This window comes from Stegastes partitus, unplaced genomic scaffold, assembly GCF_000690725.1.
Source record: "Stegastes partitus isolate 25-593 unplaced genomic scaffold, Stegastes_partitus-1.0.2 Scaffold39, whole genome shotgun sequence".
In the NCBI taxonomy this organism is placed as follows: domain Eukaryota; kingdom Metazoa; phylum Chordata; class Actinopteri; family Pomacentridae; genus Stegastes; species Stegastes partitus.
In genome coordinates this window covers 727,840-754,320 of record NW_007577770.1, presented here as the reverse complement: position 1 = coordinate 754,320, position 26,481 = coordinate 727,840, and the positions used below count along the sequence as shown (strand labels likewise).

Below are 26,481 nucleotides of genomic sequence, written 5' to 3'. Positions count from 1 at the left end.
CATTGAAGTCCATTCTTGACCTTGAGTGACACAATAATGAAAACTTTTACAAGTCTTCAACCACATCTTATAGTCTTTATTAGTAAGCTACAGTAGTTTGATTCATTGATGAATACTGTGAAACGTGGTTGAAATTCCAGAGAGGTAGTAAATGTACATTTAAAGTGAGATTATGTTGCCACATGTCTACATTGTTGAAAATGTTGCTGACTCACACGACAGATATCTATCTTGAAATAAATGTAATGAAATCATTTACATTAGAATACTTGACTTGAGATTTCATCCCATTTGCATATATTTAGGTGATAACATGAAGAGTCACAGCTTGATTAGAGACATTATCCTAGCATTCAGCATTGCTTGGTACATTTTTTCCTTGTCACTAGACACCATTGTTTCTGAGATAGCAGGGTTCAGTGATTTTTTGTGTGTTTTGTTCTCCGGTCCTTTGTATAACACAAGAGTAATGAACAGTGAAATGTAAATAAGGAAACTTGTGAGAAAGCACTGACTCCACCACTGTTCTTTGATGGTTTGTAGGTTAGTATGTCTGAATAGTTTGTGCTCTAAACTCCACATACTGTAGCTTTCTGTGTACTAATCCTACTTCATTTTGAATACTCGTGTGGCTTCCTGCTCATTGTGATCAAAAGTAACACACCCATACCGATACTGCACTTAATCTCCACCTTTAATGTTTGCCTTTAAATCCTCCACGTTCCTCATTAGCTGAGTCATGGCTGCGATGAGGCCGGTAAGAGGTTTCCTGTGTAAAACGCTTCAGTGGCTCCAGGTGTCTGATATCCAGGTGCAGACCCACTTTGCCTGTCGCTCTACTATGATTAAACTAATTGCACATACTGTGGGATCAACATGAGGAACCAGAGACCATGTGTTGTCTGACGGTAATCGGGCAGGACCCACCACAGCGCTGTGCCTCTCTTATATGTTGATTAGCTTTTTCTTTGCTGGGTTTTTACACCCTCTTCCCCAGATGGTGGATCAGTGTAAGCACGGGTGATCCGGGCCTTCACTGCTGCCTGTGCGGATCTTCTTTTAGTTCAATTTAAACTAAACACAAGGGGGCTGTTAAATCCATTATGATGTATCTGCTTAAATTGACATTACACTTTGATGGAGCTCATAATTAAAGGCTGCATGTGAAAGGAGTCAGAAAAAGCTCCTCCTATCTTATTTTATTCCTTCTGTTTCAACACTCTGACCTGTTTTGCATGTAGCCTGCCTCTCCTCTAACCCAGTGTCTGCTGACTCCAGCCTCCTGTGACCCTCCACAGGAAAAGGCAGGTAACAGATGTATTTTAGTTCATCAAGGATCACTTGGTCCACTGCTAACCAGTTGTTAACTAGGTTGAGCAGGGCATGTAAAGCTGCTTTGGTGTGTTTTGTCTGAACACTGTACCTGTTTTCTGAAACAGTAATTGCATTGGTGCCATTACATGAGATCCACTGACACAACTTTATGTTTTTGGAAGTGAAGGTTCATGCAGCTGAATGGAGGAATGCATCTACATGCAGTACATTCATCAGACTGTTCAGGAATGATTCCCCCCAGATCAATCAGCTATATAATTTATATGATTAGAGGTGTTGTACCAACATTTAAAAAAACATCTTACCAAAGGTTTGTATTTGCACAGTACACAAGCCAGTTGTTCCACATTATATCTTATGTATCATCATGCTGTTAACATCCCTCCATTGATGGTTAATTGCTTGAGAATAACTTTTGTGACTCATGATACAAAAACATCAGGCACATCTCTTGGGAAATTCCACTACGTAAAGAGTAACAAATGATCGTACTTCATTCTGCAAATGCAAACTATTACCAATTGTGCTTTATCTCACTTCAGTTTCAGACAGGTCCTCTTTATGTTTAAACTTGTTTTACATTGTAAAAATCACAAAAGTGATATTTAGTATCAAGGCTCACAGAAGAGGAAGGTGACACTCCATGAAAATATCAGCCCAGGAGTGTGGTAATGAAATCATGCCTCTGGCCACAATGCATCAGCAAGGAAAGTTTGGTAAAACATGAGTCATCACAGTTGTTGTTCTCGATCGAGATTCACACTTTCCTAATTTAAGACCTGAATTTCTGAGTTCTTGGACATTTTGTGACAGAGCGGCGTAAAATGCTAATGTACCTGCAGGGCAGTTTGCTTCACCAACAGTAGTCCAACACAAATACATACATCTTATACAAACACAGTACAACCGCCATGTCTCCCACACTGTCACTTGAATCATGGAGAAAGAAAGAGAAACATGATGACATCTTATAGTTTGTTAAAACAACAACATGAGACAATAGTTGATGGGACAAAAGACAATCTGTACATATGCAAAGGATGTTGAGGGTCCAAAATAACAGACTGTACCTTCAAGATGACTCACTTCATACAGGTCCTTCACAGGAAGGATGTGATCTGCAGGTAATGGAACCCACCTGCATATTGTTCCTTATGTTCATGTGGAGTCAGCAGGTTTTGTCTGTGTGTCAGACTCGACATGGTTGGCACCTGTTTATAGCCGGTAGAGAAAATCTCAATGTCTTATTACACTTTGGGTAATGTGATACAACTTGTAATCAGCTTTAAAAAGTAACTGGAAAGAGATATTGTAACTTTTACTCTTACGTAAATCTGTTGTGCAAATGTCATGACATATTGAGGTTTAAGTTAAATGTTAAATATTAACAGATTTTCTACAATCCAGCAACAAGTAATGAATTTGGCTGTACAATTACACCAGCAGGCTGTGCATCCCACCAACTCTCATCTGTCTCACTTGTTGCTGAAACATAAGAGTGTTCTCAATGTGTTAGGCTTCAGATTGATCCTGTTTCAAAAGAGGAAAAGCCAGACACAGTCACAGACATCATTTAACATCTGTGTGTGGATCACCTCAACAGAAAATGTAATTTGATAGCTGTGCAACTGACTGCTGTTAGTCAGTAGACTGTAGGTCCATGAGGATTAACTTGACAAATGGCTTATAAAAAAAAAAAATCTGTTTGTCTCAGACCTGTTTGTTCTAGATGTGTTGTCACTGATAAGCATTTTTATCATCAGCTGCATGAATGAAATTGTTTAAATGTATCCTCAATTTGCTGCACTAATAGCAGCTGATTAGTAAGGTGCAGTTTTCTTGCTTTTACCACAAACATGTTTCTGTGAATAATGACTTATTTTACTCCTTTAACAAAAACTGACATCTGCCTCATTTTGAAGTCCTTAAAAAACCACTGCAGGAGAATAGACCATGCACCAAAAAACAAAGTCAAAAATATTTGAATCTGTATTGAATCATTTCCATTTTCCTGTTGACTGTGTGTGTTTACTCTCCTCTGAAGCTCTGTTTGCTTTGTTACACCCCTTTGTTTGTTATTCGGTGTCAGTTTATGACATAGCCAACAAAAATAAACAGTAATAAAATAAACGATCATGAATACAGTGCAATGTGTTGCTGCATCACAGCATCACAGGTCCAAAACTTCATTTGGACTTTGATAGGAAATCCTAACTCAAGATGTTTGCTCAGATGTCATGACAACTGAACAAACTCAATCTGCTGATGAAAACCACGTGATCGTTCCTGGAAAAAACTACTTAGTGGACCTTAAGCTTCCAAAGCCAGAAACACACTTTAATGATTAGTATTGAAACGAATCGACCTGTTAGACTCATGTTGTTTAAAGATACATTCTTCTTCTCAAAATCTCTATCACTAATTGTTATTTATTTATTGACAAAGCATGGCCTCTTTTGGGCAGTTACTATAAATGTAGACTTACTTGGTTTACAGGCGTCTAATTTATACAAGAAATGTCAAATTATCAACTGTATTATGTACTGTGTTGTTATTATTACATGTGTGATCAGGTTGAATACACTACATTGCGCAGACAGTTTCCCGAAACGTTTTTAAACGTCACAGAGCAGCTCTCACCCGTCGTGGACTTTAACTCCCAGAAGCCTTTGCGGTTGTTGTCTGTGTTTACAACCAGCTGACATCCGGCGTCTTCCCGTCCATTAGCCACCGATACCCAGAGTCAACCATAACGATATCCAGCTGCACTCGATATTTTCCTCATGAATAGCGCTCTCTGCTGAGTCGTCAACTCTACTGAATGCAAAATTCCGTTATATTCATCAGATGCAGGTGAGGTGAAAAAATTCGCCGTTGCATATTTTGTTAGCCAGCTAGCCCGCTGCTAGCCTGCGATAGACGTATTGCTGTAAGCTAAGCTAACTCAGCAGCTAATGCTAACGTTAGCACAAGCCTGCTCTGTTCGCAGGACTCTGTTTCGACATATATCCGGATGAAGCTCTGTGCGGTGCTCGGAGGAGATATATTTCCCAGCTACTTTACAACATCAACTAGTTACGGCATTCAAATGAGCTTGTTAGTGGTAATGACTAAATCTATGTGAATATGAAACATTTGCTCGCTAGCTTTGGTTAACTGTTGGAATCTGACTTAAGCTACCAAGCTCGTCGCTGTCGTCGCTACCTGAGCAGCTAAGTTTGGTATTTAATTAGCTATATCACAGCGAAGTCCGCCTCTTTGTCAATACCTATGTGGTTTCGGTTAACTAATCAATCGTGTGCATGTTTTGACGTTTGATTGATAGTGTTGTGATATTAGCTGTAGCGACATGCTAGCCTCTATGGATCATTAGCTGTGTGCTGGGCAGTTACGGTGCCAGGCTGTGGGAATCAGCAGGCTCACAGTGTTGGTGTTGTTTGTGTCAGGGCTCTGGCCCCGTCTCCAGCAGCTGAAGCACACCAGTCCTGTCCTCTCTGCTCCACGTCCACGGCCTTCATCCTCGCTGAGCCATGACCACCCAGAGGGATCTTGATATGGTGAGTGAGGCTTTGCCACCTTTTCTTAAATCACTTTACAGCAGCAACTCAGTGTCGTGGTGGATGTGTCTGTGTGCTGGGATCATGTGTTATTTAAACATTGCAATCAATGGTTAATATAGTTTGCTGTCATGGTGTTAAAACATTACATAAACATTTCTTCCAAGTTAAAATCATTTAGGTGTTTTGGTTTAGGGGTGGGGGTGGCTATGGATTAGCCAACGTCCCACAAACACTTAGCTGGGATAGTGACTGCTGTTCCTGTGAACACCATCTGTCTAATCTCAGTTAAAACGTTGCCCTACTTTCCTTTCAAGGTTTACATGCCAATTGATTGAACCCTCTTACTACGTCCTGCCCCCCTTCAACTACAGGAGCAGACAGCACTTATTTAGACAAACAGATGAAACAAAAGTAGAAGTTATCCAGAGAAAAACGGTCAGTTTTAATTATGATGCCAGGCAGCTGTTGCTCTAACCTGTAGTGTTCCATTAAATGTAATATTTAACAAAGTCATGCTTGCAAAAAAAATGGCATTGTGAAATGTGTAACAAAGAGATTGTGGGTATAATAAATAATTGTATTTAACAATTCATCAAAGATAAGTTGCACCATTTTATGTGGCTCAGTGAGACAGTCATGTTTTTTGCACTGATGTGAATAACAGGGAAGCATTTTGTGCTGACTGTGTTAGAAATCAACCTGCAAGCATATTTATATATTTTTTCAGCAGAAGTCCAAATTTGCAGTTTCTGTCATCCTAATGTGAACATTTATGGTCCTGGTGTCTTTTACATAATTGTAAATTACTTCAGGTTTTAGTTTGTTGGTGAGACCAGACACGATGTTTGAAGACATTGACAAGAAGTCTTGAAAATTGTGATGGGTGTTTTTAACTATTTTATGACATTTCTTAAACCACAGATGTTCACTTGCTTGAGAAAGTAATTAGATTTATATTGTAGCCATTGAAACACAACCATCTTTCTATTAACAGCACACATCCTTCCTGTCATAGCATTGTTTTACATTATATTTGATCAAAACCTTGTCAGATGGTTTATCGAGGATACAGACATTAGGTAAAAACCCACAGCAAAGCAGAGTACCATTTAAAGGATCATCTTTTTTGTCAGCTATCCTGGGGCATTAGCTTGTGGTTGCCTGCGTTTTTAGGAAACTTGACCGACATCAAGAAAGGATAAACCTTTTGTAGCCATGTTAGCCCTTAGAAAAGTAATCATAACTGTGTTCGAAAGATTTAGCGCCTTTGTTTGGATTGGAGAACCTCGAGAACATTTGCAATGCATGGTGTTGCCATGGGTAACCAGGCAGATTTGACTCTGTTGTTATTTTGTTGCGGATGAAAGGGATGGGGACAAAGCTTGTTAATGATGACATGGGTATGTAACCCCACATTGAGGTTATTAAGTTCATAGGGGGGCGGGGAGGGCAGAGGACGACCAAGAGGGGGATTGTATTTGTAAACAGATCAGAGAGTCGGGTTGTCCCTCCCTGACGTCACACCTCATGGTTAAGTCTCTTTGTTCTCTCCTCTGTGATTTGTGAACCAAAGAAAGTTCATGTAACACCTTTTTAAGAAGGGCAAATGTCGGGGAAAAGTAGTCCCATCTGTCAGTTCTGACTCTTGAGTGGAGATGTCCCATTGATGTCTGTCAATAGGATTTATTTTTATTTTTTTAACCTAGTTAATTTTTTGAAGTAGCGGCATGATTGATTGGAGATGATGGAATAATGGATTAGCAAGGAGCAGCATAAATTAGACAGCAAAGTCCAAAATGGATCAATAATTTAGGTCAGAGTGATGTTTCAATCCTCATCGTGTGCTGACTGTACATACAGTATAAAGGAGGTGGAGAAATTAATATAAAATCATGATTACAAGTTTTTTGCTATTGATTGCTGCCTGACATATACAAAAGAAGAGCATAATTATAAGGACAACGCATGTAGGTGCAACGGTTTTAGAAATCAGCATCAGTTAAAGGAGCTACACCTGGACATTGAACTTCAGTTTATTCAAATTTCTTACATTGGCTAAAGTTTCTCCAACATATCAAAGATGTCACAAACAAATGGGAGTTTCAGTAAAGAAAATATAAAGTAACTTGTGATGATAAAACATGTTTAACATGCTTCTGTTTGGTCAAAGAACTTCTTGATTGCTTGGTTTTTAAAGTTACAAATCACGTATTTGAACAAAAAAATACTGCAAAGTTACATAAAATTACACAGAAGCAAACAACTGACAGCAAACAATACAAAGCAACAAACCCCTTCGTACAGCTCACAATCTGCATCATGTAAATTTATTTGGTTATATTTATAATTTTATGCAAATCTTAAACTCACATCATACAGAGCATGAAAATGATGTGCTGGAAAGAGTTTAGTTTATAGCCTTTGCTACTTGTGTTTTTTTGTCACTGGTTGGTTTTTATATTAACAGTCAAATTAAAATATACAACTTGATTCTCATAAAACCACCAAACAAAGCACATAAAGCAACACAAAAATCTTTTAGATTGATCAAATTTGACCTAACAATTGAACTAAATTAATCAGTTTGGCCATAAGAACGTGACAACAATGCACATCTATTTTGGTAAAGAAAAGCACTTTGTACTGCATGGTTGTGACTTGCATATACAATAATTGTTGTCTTATTTTTATGTGTTGTAGAAACAATGTGCAGTGTCCCACATGGCTTTTCTGATGTTAGTGTAATATTTCGCTTGAAAGGCCCGTTGGACCTCCTTTTGTTTATTTATTTATAAACAGATTGGTTTGTGTAGTTGCCCAAAGGATAACATTTGGAGCAAGCCCCACTGTTAGAGACCCTCCCACACACATGCGCGGTCCCCCTCGGGGCTACGCACTGGCCATGTAAATTTAATAACATGGCCCAGAGCTGTCTGGGACACCTGGGGTTATCGCATTAGGCCGACAGCCCGGAGAGGAGCAGCAGCACCCTGGAACTAAAGGGCCAGTGTTCTCCCCCTCAGCCCCACCCTTATCTGTTGTTGTCTCTGGCAACAGGGGCTCACTTCAGTGTAAGCCCTCAGTGAATGAAGTCGCCCACTCAAAGGGCGGAGATCTGGTGTGGATAAATCTAATTAGACTGGAATGCCTGTCTCTTCACAGCCTTCTGAAGGTCACCTCATGTCTGAAGAGGTTAGAGGAAGTGGAGGGATTTCACCACGACTAATCGAGAAGAATTTTAATGGAAGTTTGGAGTTTGTGTTGGCTGCTGCGACCTATCTATGCACCGATGTTTAGATGTTTTTGTGTGTTGTTTTAGGTGCACCTCCGCCTTATCCTGGTCAGTGGCAAAACGCAAGACTTCACATTCTCCCCGAATGACTCGGCCACAGACATCGCCAAGCATGTATTTGACAACTGGCCTGCAGGTACTTTTTACAGGATTCAGTTTGCTTTAAATATTGTTAACACTGAACGACTAAATAGAGCTGTAACTGTTAGATTAAACACCAATGATTTTGATAATGTGTTGGAATGATTTTAAAAGGAGGGAAAACAAGTCTAAATTGTCTGATTCCAGCAGCTTAAATGTAAATCTATTCTGATTTCTTTACTCTTTTATGTCGCTAAGCTGAATATCTTTGGATTGTAGATAAAACAATCATTAAGGGATGTAGTCTTGTACTATGAAAACTCAGATTGACATTTTCAACGTTTCTGAAGTAGCATCATATTAGTTTATTGCAGATATACTTGAACCAATGGGCTGGCTGATAAATTACAAGAACTAGCAGTGCTGAGATTGCAAACAAGGTTGAGCTACTTTGAAAAGAATCATGATCACTGTTTTAGCAATGTTTATAGGTAATTTATCGCAAGTTGGGCTTTTGCATACACAGTAACGTTTAAACTATACAACTTTTGTTCTCATAAAAGCAAACTACATAAGAGACATGGAAGTACAATGAAATATTCATAACAAAACACATTCATTGTGATACATGAGAGAAAAAAAAAGCTAAAAATGGCTACAATTCTAGTTTCCTTTTAGCCAGCACTTAACCTTTTGTTGTAGAGGACATTATTGTCCAAATAATTTGATTTCAGTTTGTAATATGTTCCAGAGTTGACAGCTCTTCATGGAGAGAGATGATTGTCCATATTTAGCTCTACATTGTGGTATTTTACAATTCATCATCCTCCAAGTTACTCTTTTACTGTCTTGTCTTTGGATGTTTGTGGAACTCGTGAAACGTCCATATATCAGTTAAAAATCAGTACCAGTGTGGTCACAGTAAGTAATGTACTTGTTCTTCCTCTCGCTGCAGGATGGGAGGAGGAGAGGGTGAGCAGTCCCAGCATACTGCGCCTCATCTTCCAGGGACGCTTCCTTCATGGCAACGTTACCCTGGGAGGTAAGACCGACCCTGAACCAGACAGTGAACTTTATCCATTTGTCCTACTACAAACAGTCCTGTTCACAGACAAAGAAGCCTTTGCACAGCCACACTCTGAGTGGAGTTTGCTAAGTTTTCAGAGTTAGGTCACAAAGTGAAGGTAATTTCTTCCAGTCACGTGGATGAACGCTTCAAAAAAATTCTAGTAAGCTGAGTTTGTTCATATAATTATTTGTCAGCTTTCAAAGCCAAATTTCAGGATCACCTCTGTAAATTTTTAAATAGCAATGACACCTGCAATTTGATTACTCCACTCTTTGTGGGGTTTTTTTAAACTCTAGATAATCTGCATAGTTTAAGTGTGTATAGTAATGAGGGCTGCCATCAGCCAAAGGTTTTCCTCGTCAATTCGTTTGTGTGCATTTATTCCTCAGTTGCCACAAACACTTGGAAGAACCTGACAGCGCATGTTTGTCTCAGCTGTCTGACGCTGAGCTACTTACATGTTTCAAACGATCAGCTATTTTTTTTTTCATTCTTTCAATAAATCGTCATATCTCCTTAATCAGTGAGGTGGAACAACCTTCAAGTCAAATTACAAAACTATAGAGAAGAGAAAGAAAAAATAAACAAACAGATATGCTAACAGAGAGAAGGCATTACTGCAGTTGGTTAAAAGAGAACATCATTCTTTATGAAGGAATTGTTATTTGTTGAGGAAAATATGTAGAATTTACATTAAAACAATGCTGGATTATATGAAATAGTGGTCAACCGTCATGTTTTTTTCTGAGGCTGATGGCGATTATTATTAATATAGGAGACCAAAAACTGATGTTTGTTTGTCGCCTTTGAAAATTAAAGAAAAATATGTTACCTTGACAGGTTGACATAATTTAGAATGTAATGAAGTTAAGATGCAGTAATACCTGCATAGTGATGAACAATCCTGAAGTATTGAGTGTAATTTAAAGTGCAAAAAGAAAGAGTGGTGAGAAACTCAAATGTAGCTGCAAAGTTTTTCTTTTAGGTCTGTTTAACACAAAACAGTGTGCGTGCATACTTGACCTATACAATCTCTGTTGTGTTCATAAGTTGTGTGCAGGCATGTGTCTTTACCTTTTTTCATTAATGTCAAGATAAATCATTTGGACAACATTTCCACCCCATAATGTTGACAGCTGAGGTTCTATAAAGCTGTGCTGAGGATTACAGGCAGATGGTTTCACTGGCTTTGTTACATGTGTTTCTTTAAGCCAGTAGAGATGAAGAGACACAGATGCAATTGAAGGATTTCGTCTGGTGTTATGATCAGTAAGCAGCCAAGAATTTCATAGTGTTTGCCAAAAAAAAGTGATATAAGCATGTACTGTAAGTATGTATGTAACTTCACTTACAGAGCTAAACGTCCAACTAACTCAGTATCACAAATGCAGCATATGACAAATTTAACATATCTGTTGCCGTGGTGACAGTCTTCCTGCACTTGAGCAGTTTAACAAATGAGCAGCGGAGTCAAAACAAAGCAGCAACGTAACAAAGAACACCTAATTTAATTATTTTAATCTCCTTAAACTTTTGAACTCATGGACTTGCTGCCCTGTACCTGTCCTGAGACTTACTGACCCTCAGTCAGACGGGCCGGTTCAGAGTTAAGTGGGCCGACCGTCAGAGGACAAAACACTTGTGAAGCTGCAGTCAGACTGTAATCCTCGAGGTGTTGGGATAATAAGGTGGGACAGGGAATAGTGTGAGTCGGGTTGTAAACAAGAACTGCTGGCATGGCTGGCAGGTTAACTACAGCTGTCCATTAAGTTAGAGTGTTTAACCAACATGTCGCTGTCATTAACCTCTGCCACTGTCTTCACACTCGCCACACCTCCTCCCTTCTCCACAGCTTGGATTATGTCGCCGTGCAGTTATAGGAATACAAACTATTTTTCCTTATTGAGAGGTCAGTCTCACTGTCTGGACGTTCTCCTGCAATCAAAACGAGTCTCAAGGAAGCAGGAGAAGTCAAACTTTGACCAGATGTGAGCCGTTTCCCTCTTTCATGGAAGTTAAGGGGAAGTGAAACTCTGTTCAACTGCACCATAGCAGCTGTGTGTGTCATACTTATGTATCTGCAAAATGTCAGCCAGTCAGATTGTTATGTTTCATTGATTATGAACACACAAACAGCGATGTTTTAACAATATTATAGAAATATGTGTGATGAGTAGTAGTGTGGCACAGCATTTTCACTGAGAGATGAATACACAAATAAAGCAAAAACAATTCACATTAGAAATAAAACATGATAAGTGACAGAGTAATGAATTCTAACGTGTGTATACAGCTGGTTTTCAGCTCTATAAATGTGACACTGCTGAGTGTTTTCATTCCACTTGTAAGATGCAAATAAAGAAACTTAGGCTGCAGCAATCAGTCGGCACAATTGATGACGCAGAAAACTGTTGATATCAATTTTTAAATCCGATGCATATCTGTTTTTTCTGAAATGCTTAAGTTCTTTGTAACTTATCTGTGGTATCTCTGTGTAATTGCTGAGTCATGATGTCTCTCACAATACAATGACACAGGAAATCACAACTGCAACAGACCGCCAAATCAGTTTAGCGCAGAAGTTTCCGAAGACACGTATGCAAATGCTTTAAATGATCACAAAATAATGAAGTGTTTCGATGGCATGCATGAGCACAACGCATGAGCACCTACAGAGGGAAACACACAAGTGCTATTTTGGAAGATGCACCACCAAAAAAGGCGAAACTACCGCGAAGTGTTTTCTTTTGTTAATGGAATAATTGGTTGGAATAGTTGGCAGTTTAATCAAAAGAAAAATAGTCTTCAGTTGCAGCCCTAAACAAAAAAAATAAATTAAATTTGTCTCAGTATTGTCTTGTCAATAAGCTGAGAATTGTTTGTTAATCGTCATACAAGTGTTGTTTTTACAGGAGTTACCACCACATAAGCATACATACTAACACAATGAATGATGATGTGTTTCTATGTGTAAAGCTCTAAAGCTGCCTCCGGGCCGGACGACCGTCATGCACTTGGTCGCCAGAGAGACTCTTCCAGAGCCCAACTCTCATGGTGAGGAACCTTTCTGTATTCTGTGTCTTTTGTTTTTTTAGATTGTCTTGTGTGACGGTGGTGTCTGGTCATGTGACGCAGAGGGAATGCTGTATTCCTGCGCTTACATTTGATGAACTCATTCATCTGAGTAAAACAGAACAGCAAATATCGACATATTGGATCAAAACACGCGATGCTGTGCATTTTCTTTCATATCCATCATGTAGCATCAATCCTCACTGAGGGCTGCACAGTAATTCAAATATTAATCACCGTCACCAATGAAATGCACACACTTGACTGTGATGTTGATGTTTTAAATGCTCTACACATAGGAAAGTGTATATGTGGATAAAATCGCTTGGTTTCATTTTGTGTACATTTGACATGAGAACACCTAATGTCACTCTTATTATAGGTCATCTTTGGTCACACACCTGTTTGAGTTGCTGCACTGCAGTAACCCTCTAAACACTTTCACTTACTATGGACAAATATTTCTCTGCACTGTAAAGTCTTACACCTCTATGGGAACAGCACAATCATGGATAGAAGTAGAAGGAACTCAAACATGTCTTCTGTGCAGAATAACACAGTTTTATAATGCTATTAATTATTTTTTCTTTTAAAAAGGATTTCCCCCCCCCAGATTTTTATATTTTACAAACAAAAAAAATCAACACAGAAATGGTGGCTCAACATTTTATAGCTTTTTGCTACTTACATTTATATTTGGTTTCCCTACTTGTCTGCTATTTGCTCCCTGAAAACACAGCCTGCAGTTCAGATGAGAAGTTGCAGAGTTTTTGTCACCTGCCTGCAGCTCGGTGACTATTTGTTTCCCTGCTCCACTGAGTGCAGGTTTTATTTATTTTTTTAATTTTACAGAATCTGGTTAGAGCAAACATATTATTTTTGCCAACATTTTTAAATAAGACTTGTAGAATAAAGTGATTTTTATTAAATATCACAATTTTCCTGACAAAACAAAAAGGCACACATGATTAGTTCAAGGAAAATTAGATGAGTCTTTCTGTTTTTAAAGTTTCTTGTTCTGACAAATGCTGTAATTTTGGCAATTCCTTTCAAACCCGGGCAGGTTATGGGTTCAGAGGTTTACATGAACAGGATCATCTGTGGCAGTGACATTTAAATACGGACTCCACTCCTAGAAAACAGTCCAGATAGATTAAAATCACTTGCTTTTGGCTTCAAATCTGTAAATTTGTACTTGGTTATGTCAACTGAGTGGAGACTAGAAGCTTTTCTCTGCACAGCCGCCCAGCCAGCTGTAGCCTGCATGTGAGCCCTTAAAGGATCACTGTAGTTTACTAATAAGCAGTTGTTCAGCCAGTGAGATGTTTTTGTTTCCAAATGTATTCATGTTTTGCCTCCAGGACATTCAATGAATGTAGGTGAAGATTATTATGCATTTTGTCCTGATGCACAAATTGTTCAAATGTGTAAGTGCAAAAAAAAAACAACCCCAAAAAGCATTTTGTTACTAAAATCGATGAATAATCGTGATGTCATTGTTGATCAAAACAGATTGTGATCGTCTTTTAGGCCATAATTGTGCGCCTACATGTGACTGCTTTCATGTCGTGCCAGTAGGTTGTTATCTCACCTCTTCATGTCTCTGCTGTCTTTGTAGGTCAAAGGAACAGAGAAAAAACCACAGAGAGCAACTGCTGCCTCCTCTTGTAAAGCAACGGAAACGACTCCCTTCCCTACCCCAACCTCACACAACACAACACACACAACACAACACACATGAACATGCACACACTCCCCCTCCGTTCTGTCCTGCCCGTCGTCCCGTCAGCTGCAGCTCTGGATTAAATCGCAGGAAGCGTGTTTGGGGCCGTCACTCGCTTTGGTTGAACTCCAATCTGAGGCTTTTCTCTTTTTTTTGTGCCAATATATTCACTTTCTGCCCCCTCAGAACTTCTCCTCTATCAGCATAATTTGCTGTTGTTGCTCCTTTTTGTTTGAAGATCACGACATTGAACAATACCTACGCTCCCCCGCGGATGTCTTCACCGCTGGAGGCGTTTTAAAGAGCTGTCATATGTAGAGAAAACGACCCTCGCTGTTCATGGAAACAGAAGTGCTATAAAGGACATGTGGGCTTTAACCCTTCCCTACTAGTCACATGGATGTTTCCCCAGGTCTTACTGAATGGTGTTAACCCTCTCATTGCACTTAACCAGTCTGTTAATTCTGAAGTGTTTATTGTGTTTCATCTTCTCTCCCCTCATGGCTTTTTTTCTCTTCTTTCTTTAGTCAGATGAACAGACCTTAATTGGTAGAAAACGTGCCATCCTCCTCATTGACTGTTTCTGCCTCTTACTAACTGAACCGTTCGGTCTGTATCAGCACCGGTGGCCTTTGAGCCATCACCTGCATTTCGTTTGTTCGTGGCGGTGGACCAACGAGGAAAAGACTTTTAATCAGGACGTGTAAACACCTGAGGGTCCACGAGAAACGGGGACAGACTCCCAGCGAGGCTTGAAAAGATGTAGTCACAGGATTCAGCGGATCGCTAGGAGGCGTTTTGAACCTCTGGTGGAGACTTTACTCACTGTCGATGTTCCCTCGTAACGGGAGTCGACTTGGCGGCCAGTTAAACGCAGACAGAAGAAGCAGTAGAAGAAGAGAGGGAGGAGCGGCGGCGTGAAACCATCTCTACTGCTGGACGCGGAAAACAAGGTGGAGGGAGAGTTTCTCCCTTTTGGATGAAGGGTAAATAGGAAAGTCTCGGCGGTGTTTCACCTCCTTTTCATTTGGATGCTGTCTTTACTTCTTGTTTGCCTTTTATCGTGGAATTCAGTAATATCATTAATATTGAAATTTAAATATATCAATTTTTATCTTGTGTATAGGTATTTGTTGAATTTTAGTGTGGGTGAGTTTGTGTGCGAGTGTGTCTGAGGGTGTGTGATGCACGTGGCATACTGTATGAGGACTAGTGAGGGCATGTGGTCTTTAAAAAATTGAAAGGTGGTGCACTGGGAGTGTTGATGGGCTGCGGTTTCTTCAGAAACAGTCGGAAACCTTTTGATTCCTTCCATTGAGTGTCTTTTGGTTTGTGTTTTTGTCAATCAGTGTCACTGCTATGAAGTTTAGCTCAGTATGAATAAATGTAAAAACTAAAATGCAATGTGGTCTACATAAAAGCTTGTATTATAAATTAATAAATCTTTACATAAGGCAACTTCTCTTCATTCAGTTTTACTGTTTCTCAGCTGTGTCCAGCACTGTATGATTGTTCATATAGATATTGAATCTGTTTTTGATGAATGTTTTCACTTTTAAATGTCATCAGTTTTCAATCTTAATCTGACCAAGGAAATATTGGATTTACCATGAAGGACAACTAAGACAGCGAGCAGATACTGGGGCTTCAGAAGCTGGAACTAGAGAATCTTTTTATCTTTTCACTTAAAAAAAAAGGATAAATGATTAATCAATTTTCAAAATGGTTGCCAATGATTTTCTTTTGTCAGTTGAATAATTGATAAATTCCGTTATTATTTCAGCTCCAGCTGTGTCCCAGTTCCATACTAGACTCTTAATTATACGCACTATGTTCGGTTATAACTTTTCTCTTATAAGATCTCTGCAGGTTCATACTAAACCAGTCTCTACTAAGTTGAACCAAAAGGAAAGGATAAATATATAGTTCAATTTTGCACCGCTGAACAACAACCTTTAGTAAAACAAAGCAAAAAAGTTTTAAAAAAAATATATTCTTGTGCTTTTATCATCATCATCCACCATCATTTCAGTTTGGAACTCTCTTTTGTTGGACAGCCGTGTGCATCCACAGCAAGCTAAAAAAAAACAAGTGTTCAGATTGTTCTAAGTAATAACACTTCCCCTTGACATGTTTATAGATAGTTTTAGGGATTCTTGAATGTACTTCCAACTTATTGCTTCTCCATCTCAGTGAAAAAATCTGGGTCTATGCATGAAAATGTTGATTTTAAAAGTTTAAGGGCCTCTTTTAGGCGCTGTCCTCCAATGTTGACGTCCGTTCTCGTTGTGTTTGCAGGATATTTTAAGTTATCTGTTTATTTACGTTGCATATTTAACCGTACTTGTCTACAGACTGGTTTTTGTAAGTGCATGACTTGAATTTATGTGAACAGAGAATCATTCTGCGGGTGAAGCTCAAACATCCACATTTGAGTATAAAACGCTACAAACTCAAACCCTATTTAAATAAAATGTAACTGGAACACAGCTAACATGTACTACATGTTGTTGGACTAAAAGATTTTAGCACAACATCCGCTTTAGTGTGAATTTTTTTTATTCTTATCTCTAGTTAGTGATCAGTAAGAAACCAGGAAATGTGTTAATGCACTGGCTCCTGTTGTTGTTTACATGTAGTGTTATTTATCTCCCTCTAGGTGTCAGTGTTCCTCTGTGAGCCTAATGAATGAGCAGCTTCAGGCCTCATGCAGGCTTTTATGAAGGTCTGTTGATCCTGATTATTTTGCACTGATGGAGGCTAAAGTCAGACGCAGCTCTTGATATTTAAGAGCTGAGTCAGAGAGAAACACCTCAGAGGAAACAAACTGTAGTTGCTACATGACAAGCTGTCATCAGCTGAAACAACTGTTGTGTTGTTGTAATTGGGTCATAATGTTGCTGATTTCCACCAGCTTCCATTCGTCTGCTTCAGGAATCTGCTCCTGACGTGTAGCTGCAGCTAGTCCAGGTTTCCAGTTGACGCTGGCAGCGCAGCTTTGGAAAAGTTCAGTCAAACCACTTCTCCCTCAGCACACCAAACTTCCAAACCTGCTATTGTGTTGAAGCTGCTTGTCAGCCTGTGTCCTTTCACATTTTCCACTTATCTGAAGTAGTCTGAGGTTGTTGTTTTTTTTTTGACACAGCTCAGTGGAGAATAAAGTCTGAACAGGAGCTGACCACAGAGGTGATCAGCAGCCTTTCAATGAGAGTCCAGGGATGTGATCTGCTGGAATCTCTGCCACGTTCTCGGCTGCTGCTGCAGGATGGATGTCTTTCTGTGGTCGACGAGACTCAGAGAACGTGTGCAGTTAGTCTCTGTGGTCCAACCACCATTCACCGCCGCTCTGCTCCCCACTCCTCATATGACAGATTAACTCCCATTTTGGCATCCTGCTGTTCACAGTGTAAGAAACTCCTGCTCCAACACAACTACTGTTACAGTTAAAGTGTACACAAGTAGTACCACTACAGGCACTACTAATCTGGGTAAGAAGTACAGAGTCACTGTGTTTTATCACTGAAAAAGGCCAGTGTGGCATCATGTCTAGTTATTTCAATATGAACACCTGTAAAAAAAATTAATAAATACACTTCTTAACAGTAAATGACTGTAATCATTTTGGCAGGTTTGCTGTTGTTGCACAAATCCACCCTTTATTTTTTTTTACCTCATAAAATCTAGCAACATCCACAGAAAAAAAGCATGAATTTACACATCAACCATAAAAAGAACAAAAAGAAACCAGATCAAAACTGTAAATAATACCCACATGAAAAATCTGTATTTTTTTTTTATATATAGTCATTTATTCTTTTGCACAACATTTTGAACCCTTTAATATAAGTATGTGCTATTTTTTTAATTGAAAAAAAAAATTCAAATTCCTGTTATGAAAGAAAAAAATGTATATTATGGATTGAGAATGATTTTTAAAAAAAGATGTTTTACGGATTTTCCCTTTTTTTCCCCCATATTATCTCTTGTGTTCTCCGAGAATGTGTATTTCTTTATATTGTTTTTGAAAAAAAAATTCCATTGAAATCTTTTTTTTTTCCAATTGGCATTTTTTTTTTTTTGCCGTTACCTTTCCGTTTTTCTTTTTCAAATTCGGTTAAAATTCCCTTTTTTTTCCGGTGATTTGTTTTTTTTTACTGCATTTTACAGATTGTGAACATTACAGTATTCTACAGCTTTTAGATTCATTTTTTCTTTAAAACTTTCTTGTTCGCACATTTTTCTTTTATTTATTTCTTTATTTTACAGTGCTGTTAAGTAGCTTTAGAGGAGCGTCCATGTGCCAGTCCAGATCATGTGATGTGATCAAAAGCCCCCGCAGAGCTACCATCAGTTGACTTTGTGGACTTTTTCAGCATCTTGAGGGAACTTTTAATGGAAAAAGTTTCATTTAAATTTGAACATCTGTGTGTTCACAGCATTTAGTTAAATTCCATCTGCTGATGAAGGCCATGCAATATGACAGAAAGCTCCAGAACAGCTGTTGTGCAGAGATTTCTCTCAACCATCTCTAAACCACACCAGCTGTTCTGCATGTTTTAACTCATTCATTACTAATAATGACGTGCACTTTATGTCACACCTCACAACAGTTTTACAGACTGTGCTGCTGTGTTTTAGGGACGTGAACATATAACCTCTGCCAGTGTTTGATTTGAAAATCAGTCAACAAACCTTTGCATCCTTCCTGGGTTATATTAAATGAGTTATTATGTTATTAAGTCATTACGATGTGTTGAATCTGGACCTAGAGCAACAATCTCACCTCTGTTTTATTGGCTGTTCTGGAGATTTTGATCATCATGGATTTGCAAATGTTTGCATTTTCTTAACTTTTGGAGCCTTTTAAAGACCTTTTGTTTGGTTTGACTCAAAAGTTTAATCATAAATCAAACAATCTCACCTGCAGGTTGGTTTTTGCTGATGAAGATCATGTGATAATAATCAAAAGTGCAGCTGCTAAATGGACCTTGAGGTGTTTTTTTCTTTGGTAATCAGCTGTCACTGTTGCAAACTCAGGAATAGTTAAAATTAAAAAAAAAAAAAAAAAAAAAGTGATATTTTGGGAAATAAACACGTCTGCTGTCATCTGACTCACCAGCAATAAGACCGGTTGTGTTAATTAGCAACTTTCAAGGAGAGTTTTGGTTGGAATGATGAAAGTGTAGAAAAATGTCTCCAAAATTCTCCAAACAAGCAGGATTTATAGTTGAGGAGCTGAATCTGGATGTTGCTTTTTCAAAGTCAAGTTGGTTTGGTGTCTTCACAGATTGAGTTCTGTGTTTACAGAGTCTGGAATAGATTGAGAGAAAATAGCTGAATGCCTAAATCAACAGGAGGTTGTGATATATGTGCTATTTTCTGCTTCGGTCTTTACCGTTCCAAATCCTCTTTTCCCTTCATTGCTTCTGACCATTTTCTTATCTGCCAGTTTTTCTTATATTAGAAGCAGCTGTGAACACAGAGCACGTACAGTAGGCTGAAGGCTGCTGATACCACTGACTGTCACTATAACCCTCCTGAGTCCAGGCTGGTGTGGCAAAATATTTTAAGGCAAGTTTTTTCCTCAGAACTAATTCAGCTGCAAGTCTGACTTCTCATTTTGTCAATTTAACAAAATATAAAGTAGTCAGGAAGCCAAAAATACAAGAAAATGACAGAGACACTTGTAAAAGTGTGCAAATCTTTAGTTATAATCACCCAAAATGTTGTATGGTTGTAAAAATATAGTGTTACACACAAATACAACAGAACAATGTAACCGTTATGCAATCTATTTCTTTGTGTGAGTGTGTGTGTGTGTGTGTCTTTTCTGCACCTTTTTCAACACCTCATTCATAAACTGTTTCTGTCTGCAGATGTAATGAGCCACTTGGTACACCAATGCTTTCCTCAGCATAATATATATATTTTAAAGTTAAGTTACTATAAATGAAAGCTGCTCTCAAATGATCATTCAATCTGCAGAAGGTTAAATTCCAGGAGTCTGCTGACCAAAAACAAAGCAAAGGCAACAAAGACGAACACTTTGATTCGTTCTTCATGATGTTTTTTTCTTCATGTGAGACGGTGAGGCCTCCACCTGCCTGTTATCATGTGTTCATTCCTTTGAGTGTATTTGTCCACACCAGAGGTCCTCTGATGGCATGAAATGAAAGAGTTCAGTAGGCCAGTGTGAAAACATACACACTCATGCAGGGGTTGAATTAACCCAGCGGGGTGTTAGCAAATGAGCAGCTTTCATGCTGACTCCAGAAGCTGCTGCCGTCTCTCTTCACCGCCAGCCCTCCTTCCTTCCTCTAATTGGGAAAACGACACTGGTTTATGTGGCTTTGGTTTCCAAATGAAGGGATCGTAGCCGAGGAAGGCCAGAGGACGCCGACTCTCGACCAGGTGTGAGCGCACAGGAGCAGGAAGCTTCCGTGTTTCCATCAGCAGTAGTGAGGGAGGAGTCGCTTCACCTCTTTTTATTTGACTGTTTATTTTACCAGATGGTCCCCAGTTCCTTGTAACGTGCCACCGTAAAAGAGCCTCGGCTTTGACAACAATATCAGCTCTGTGCAGCTCTGAGAGGCAGAAAGAAACCTCCAGAGTTCCAACACCACACGTTTCTCAGCATTACTATTTTTTTTTTATTTTACTAGTTTTATGCAACAGATTTTACTGCTTTCTGGCTCCAAAATGTCCATACCTCATGGATTCTCCAGCTTTACTCTGTAGATTTATTATTTTATATCACGTCACAACCCCAGATATAAACTCTTCCAGCCTCTGCACTCTGGTAAACATTCCTGCAGACCGACGCAGAGATGACCTCTGACCTCTGACCTGAGTGCAAAGCAAATCCTCTGCACTACATGTTTGCGCTCACACACTCAACTGACAGATGTAGACTGTCAAAACCTTCATTTTCACACTTTTCTCACGTCACCACCACATTGTACACGTGTGACTCTTAGACTCACATATACAAATATCTCAGTGTAATGTCTTGTACTTCATGAAATCACCAGGTTTGGACTTTAAGTTTGTCACCAAGGTGCAGAAATATCACTTTTTTTAAAGCAGAAAACTTTATTAAAAAGTCTTTCAAAGCATCATGTGTTCCCTGTTTTGTGAAAATGATGTCAGTAAGGTACCCTGTAACAGCTTTCTCATGCCATCCTGTTACGTTATTAAATATCTCATACAGCAAACTACCATAAAAAGTGCCCAACATTAGGCATTTATTCAATTTGTCAAACCAGAAAAACATCTGCCCTGTTAGTAAGTGAAAAGCATAAGAATATTACTGATGTGTTTGTGTGTCTGCAGACAAAAAAGCAAAATCAAGCTGTTTTTATTTTTTTTATGCCTTTTTTTGTGTGTTTTGGTTGTAAAACAAGCATTAAGCACTACAGCAAATTAAGTAGCAAATTGTGGCAATTTATATGAAATCCTGTTAAAACTGGACAATATTTTACAAGCACACATAGAAACAGTTTAATTATTAAACAGAGTACAACGCTGCTGTATATGGTAGTTATTGAATCCAGATTATGACTTCACATGAGCAGCAGCAGCACCTGAACTCACAGTAAAGTACAGAGAAGCTGCATTTGTGACTGTTTGCTGCCTCCGTTGATAGAAATGACCTTTAGTTTAAGGAGACTGTAAACTGCAAGGAATGAACCCAAATTGCCGATAATTGTCACTTGTCTCACAGTTGTTGCTTTTTTAAGCTTTTATCTCTTGTCCTCTTCTCTCCTGCTGCCTCACTTCAGTTTGAAGTTACTGGAACATAATGTGGTTTTAAATAAGTGAGTAACGACTATGGCTTTGTAAATTACATTCCAATGCTACACTTAAATGACAGAAATGACATAAAAAGCAGATAATTACTTAATACTTAATGAGTATCTACTTTTAGGTGTGAGTGTAGAAGACTGGTGACAACAGGGTTACGACATTTAGAAGGACTGAGAGGTAAAAGCTTTTAAAGGAGACCAACAGGATTGTCATTATTTGGACTTTTCACTTTATTATCCAATAATAATACTACTGCACTTCATCACAATTACATAAGTACCATAAGTCTTTTTTTTCCTATTTTTTTTTAGAGAAAGTTAAGTGCAACTTAATTCAGTAATTGAAGTAAAATCAGACAAAGTTGCAGCATCACTGGTCCCTAACTTCATGTCTTCTTTCCCCCTGTTTATATATTTGCAGATGCTGGTGCAGAGTATGACCTGTCCAGGGTGTACCTGCCTTCACCCACACATTACCAGCAACAAACCAAACATTCCAGCATGTTAACCACCATCATTAACCTCAGCATCTTCCATGGACTGACACATTCTTTGACTTTCAGGCAAATCATATTTAACATATTTGTCATTTTTGTAAACTTTCTTGAATAAACAATAAGTTCTCAGTTTTGGCTTTTGCCAAATTTCTCCTGCCAACAATTGCATGCATATCATCTGGATTTGGTATTTAAACTCCTCCACATTAGCTTTTTGGAAGTATTTTTCTACAAATCCACACAGTTCCAGGAAATCAGTTGTTGCAGACGTCCATTTACCTCCAGCAGACAAACCCCAATGAAATATGTCACTTCAGTTCCATATGCTCATCACGATGGCCTTCGTCTTACTTCAGCATTAGCTGCCAACTCAGACGCATGACGACAAAATCCCCAAAACAATGAAAGTGGCCGATTATGACATGTTGTTTTTTCTAAAAACTTTTCTAACCTCACCAGACATAATCTAAACCAGGACGTACTGAAAACAGTTTTCCAGTCAAAACTCAGCTGGTACCTAAAAGGTTAAAGGTATCAGCAGCAGTAATAAAGTTTTAAGAAGTGATCAGCTCAATATAACTTCACTACAAAAGCAGCAAAATTACACATCTGATAGTAAAACAAGAATGGTTCTCTTAGTAATGCCTGGCGTTCAAGTGCATTTCTCAGAGATGATGCACAAACATCAGAAATCCAAAGTTGCTCTGTTCTTCTTGGCTCCACAAACTGTGTCCTCATTGTTCAGTCAGAACGAGCGGTCACTGGAGGGCACTGGCTCCTGACCAAACTTTCTTCCTTTATTTCGCTTAAAATGAAAAGCACAAAGTATGAGTGGAAACATGCTAAAGTAATTACACTCAGAGCCAAAACATGGCGAATGCAGTCCAGAGTCATTCACTCATTACACACAACCTCCTGCTGATTGCTGTTTTGTTTGTGTACCTGCAGCTTGGATATGATTTTATTTTTTTTATGGCAGTCATTTATTCAGTGTAATCAGTGTTTTTTTTCCTGCTGATTACTGTAACCCTACAATCATTTATATTTTGGCAATCACAGAAATTGATCACCAGCTGTCTCCACACGTGCTTCTTTTCATTCCTGTTTACGTTCAGGATGGAAGTTGCGATTTGTGTTCAGGTGTCTCATATTTCTTCACTTTCACGCTCCAACACCCACTCTGAACGCTCTCCAGACATCATTAAGGTGAATAAATTTCCTGATCTCCGGATCTAGTCGTTGAATTATTTCGCGTGTTCACATCGTGTGTGATTATTGCTCAGTGACACCAGATGCTGACCCAGGGCTATGCACTGCGCTGTACGTCTGACAAGAATGTAGACAACTTCTCTCTCTTCCCTTTGTTTAAGTTCAGTTTTAAAACAGTTTTCCTCTTAGAAGCCCACACAGACACAGAACTGCAGCCGCGTCCTGTTTATAACACTGTGGCATCATGCTACATCTTTCCAAACAACTAGTTTTCAAAGTGTTTCTGACTCTTTGTCCTCCTGCGAGCCCTCGTGTGTTTGAAGCGGTTTCTATGGGATCTGCAAGCACTGCTGCTCATTTTAAATTTATAGGTGCCCCTTATTGGACTTGTTGCTGTGTGTATGTTGTTCATTAAGACATCAAAATGCTTTACAGTTCATTGCTCTTTTACACTGCCTGCTGGAGCCGGAGCTGTAATTCCAGTTAGTGAGGGATCAGATGGAGGTCACCGCTGGCCTGTGGGGGCTGCAGCGCACCACAACTCCACCGAGCCTCTCCGGACTACATTACAGCTTTTATCCTCACTAATGGGATCTCTTGGTGGGGAATCCCAAGGGTGATGGGGATTAAGATACCTGGCCTCGCTCCCATGCGCCGTTTACCATGTGGGGCGCAGCAAATATGTTGCACATGCCCAGACTGCTGCTGCTGCTGCTTCTACATCTCCAGCAGGAACCACAAAAATGAGCGACTGGAAGGAGATTTATGTGTGTTCACACCCAGACTGCCAGGGAGCTGACTGTCTTGCATTCAGCCGCTCCACGCAGCATTTCTGCCTCCTCCACGCCTTGACCCAGTTGAAACCGACTCCGTTTGAAACTCGATGAGAGAGTATCAGGTGATGGAGCTGGGAGCCGTGCAGGCCGGAGAGACAATACTGAATGTTAACTTTCTACCCAGCTTGACTTCAGTGACACTGTTGGATGTGTTTTCTGGTGTTCCAGCCAAAGCTGATAAAAACAGGACAGAGGGAGAAAATTGTAAATTGGAGGACAAATAAAGAGTTGAGGGCTGAATAAGTCCCAACGTCTCTTTATGTAAGCCTCACAAAGAACAAGCTGTGAAGGAGGAGGCTGACTGGGAAACTCTTTTTAGGGTAGGGTTTCAGATCGGTCCCTCTAAGCGTGTCTCTGTCCTCTCGTGTGTCTCCTGAACCTGCTCGGTCGCTGCAGCCTGTGTGAGTCACGACTCCATCTGTCCATCACATGGCGTCTGGGTGACTCTTTGAAAGAAACAGCAACAAGAGGCTTCATGAAATAAACCTTACTTCAGCTTGTTTGTGTCTGTTGTCGGTTTATGGCAACTCAAACAACCAGATATAATAGAACAAACTCTCCCATGCAGCTACAAGTTATTGCTACTTGTCTCTCTCCTTATTTTGCATTGAAGCAGCTCTTGTCTGTAGCCCTGCTGGGTCGAACAGATCCTCAGACTCACGCCTCTGCAGCAGCAGCAGCAGTCTGGTGCTGAGAGCAGCAACAAGGAAAGGTCAGGTGGAGTCCATTGTTGCACAGCTGTCAGGTCTCTGATTTATGGACAGTAGGTTCACACTGTTTGTAGTGTTTTATCTCACTCACTGTTTCCATATTTTTGTTTCATACACAGGAAGAGACAGATATGATTTAGATGGGAAATCGCGTGCAGCACAGTCTGTACTACTTTTGATGTCGTGGAAATGTAATCTGAGGACACTTCAGCTTAGAAGCAGGGCCGCAAATACAAGTTACTGTCGTTTACTAACTTTCTTGATCAATTGTTTAATAGTTTTGTTCATAAAATGTCAGAAAACTTTGAAAAATGCCTGCTATAATTCCCTAAAGCTGCCACATGTGTTGTTTTGTTCCACAAAGACTCAAAAGCTAAAAAGTATTAGACACTGCAAGAGGGAAAACTCATTTTAAAATGACTCAGCTGTCAAAACAGTTTGAGTTAAGTCTGTTCATCAGCTGACTTGTGGTTTAAACTGTATTTTCTTGCTGCAGAAGCAGGTTTGTGTTTTCAGAGTTGCTGCGTTGTCGCATTGGAATCATTGGAAATATGTAAAATGACTAATTCCTTGCACTGCTCCACTGATTACCCTTACCATTATTTTATAAAGAGCTGGCAGTGTCAACATTTTGAACTGTGCCTGTGAAGCAGGGTGCTGAAAATATCACAGGTGTTTTAAATGCAATCATTTTAGTGACTTTTTTGTGCAGTGGAAAAAGAAGAGAAAAAAAAAAAGCATTAGGGGACCCAATGACAGCACGGCTCAGGTGAAGACCTCTATGGTTTGAACGTGTCCTCGAGGTGTTTGTTGTGGGTGACTCGGCGGCTGAATGGAGTTGCTTTGGTTGTACAGCAGAGCTGGTGAACCGGTGATCTTTAAGCCGACAGTCATTCAACACCCTGCCAAGTCACAGGCTCATAATTCAACAACACCTCCTGGCTGCAGGGGCCCTGTATGAGAAGAGAGAGTGATGGCAACAAATACTGTACGCAACACGGGAGCTGGTACAGAGAGGCAACAAGGCCCTGACATGGTGGGCAGCATGAGGGAAAATATATACACAGACTATCGTGGAGAGATTTTATTTAGACTTTATTTATCAGCTGAAATCTTTACTGAGGAACACGTCTGGAAAGCAGGTTTTTACTGACACAGTGATATCTTCTTTTTTTTAACTTTTCAACTCAACTTTTCAACTGTAACTTTTGGGACAATATATTGTTGCTGTACTGATTATCCCTGAAAATAAAACACAACAACAAAAATGACCAAAACTGAAAGAAAAATAA

At 39.4% G+C, this 26,481-nt stretch overlaps 1 protein-coding gene across 2 annotated transcripts; it reads left to right on the top strand.

Moving 5' to 3' along the window:
* Positions 1 to 4,030: 4,030 nt before the first annotated feature.
* ubl3b (ubiquitin-like 3b) lies at positions 4,031 to 15,590 on the top strand. 2 transcript variants are annotated; one of them, XM_008304012.1, is made up of 6 exons: positions 4,031 to 4,188; positions 4,782 to 4,892; positions 8,215 to 8,323; positions 9,224 to 9,310; positions 12,314 to 12,391; positions 14,028 to 15,590. In XM_008304012.1, exons 2-6 carry the CDS (start codon positions 4,866 to 4,868, stop codon positions 14,078 to 14,080), a joined length of 354 nt encoding a protein of 117 aa, XP_008302234.1. In that variant the 5' UTR covers positions 4,031 to 4,188; positions 4,782 to 4,865; the 3' UTR covers positions 14,081 to 15,590. The 2 variants fall into 2 exon arrangements, with proteins under 2 accessions (XP_008302234.1, XP_008302241.1); XM_008304019.1 differs by lacking the exon at positions 4,031 to 4,188 and adding an exon at positions 4,335 to 4,438.
* Positions 15,591 to 26,481: the final 10,891 nt, after the last annotated feature.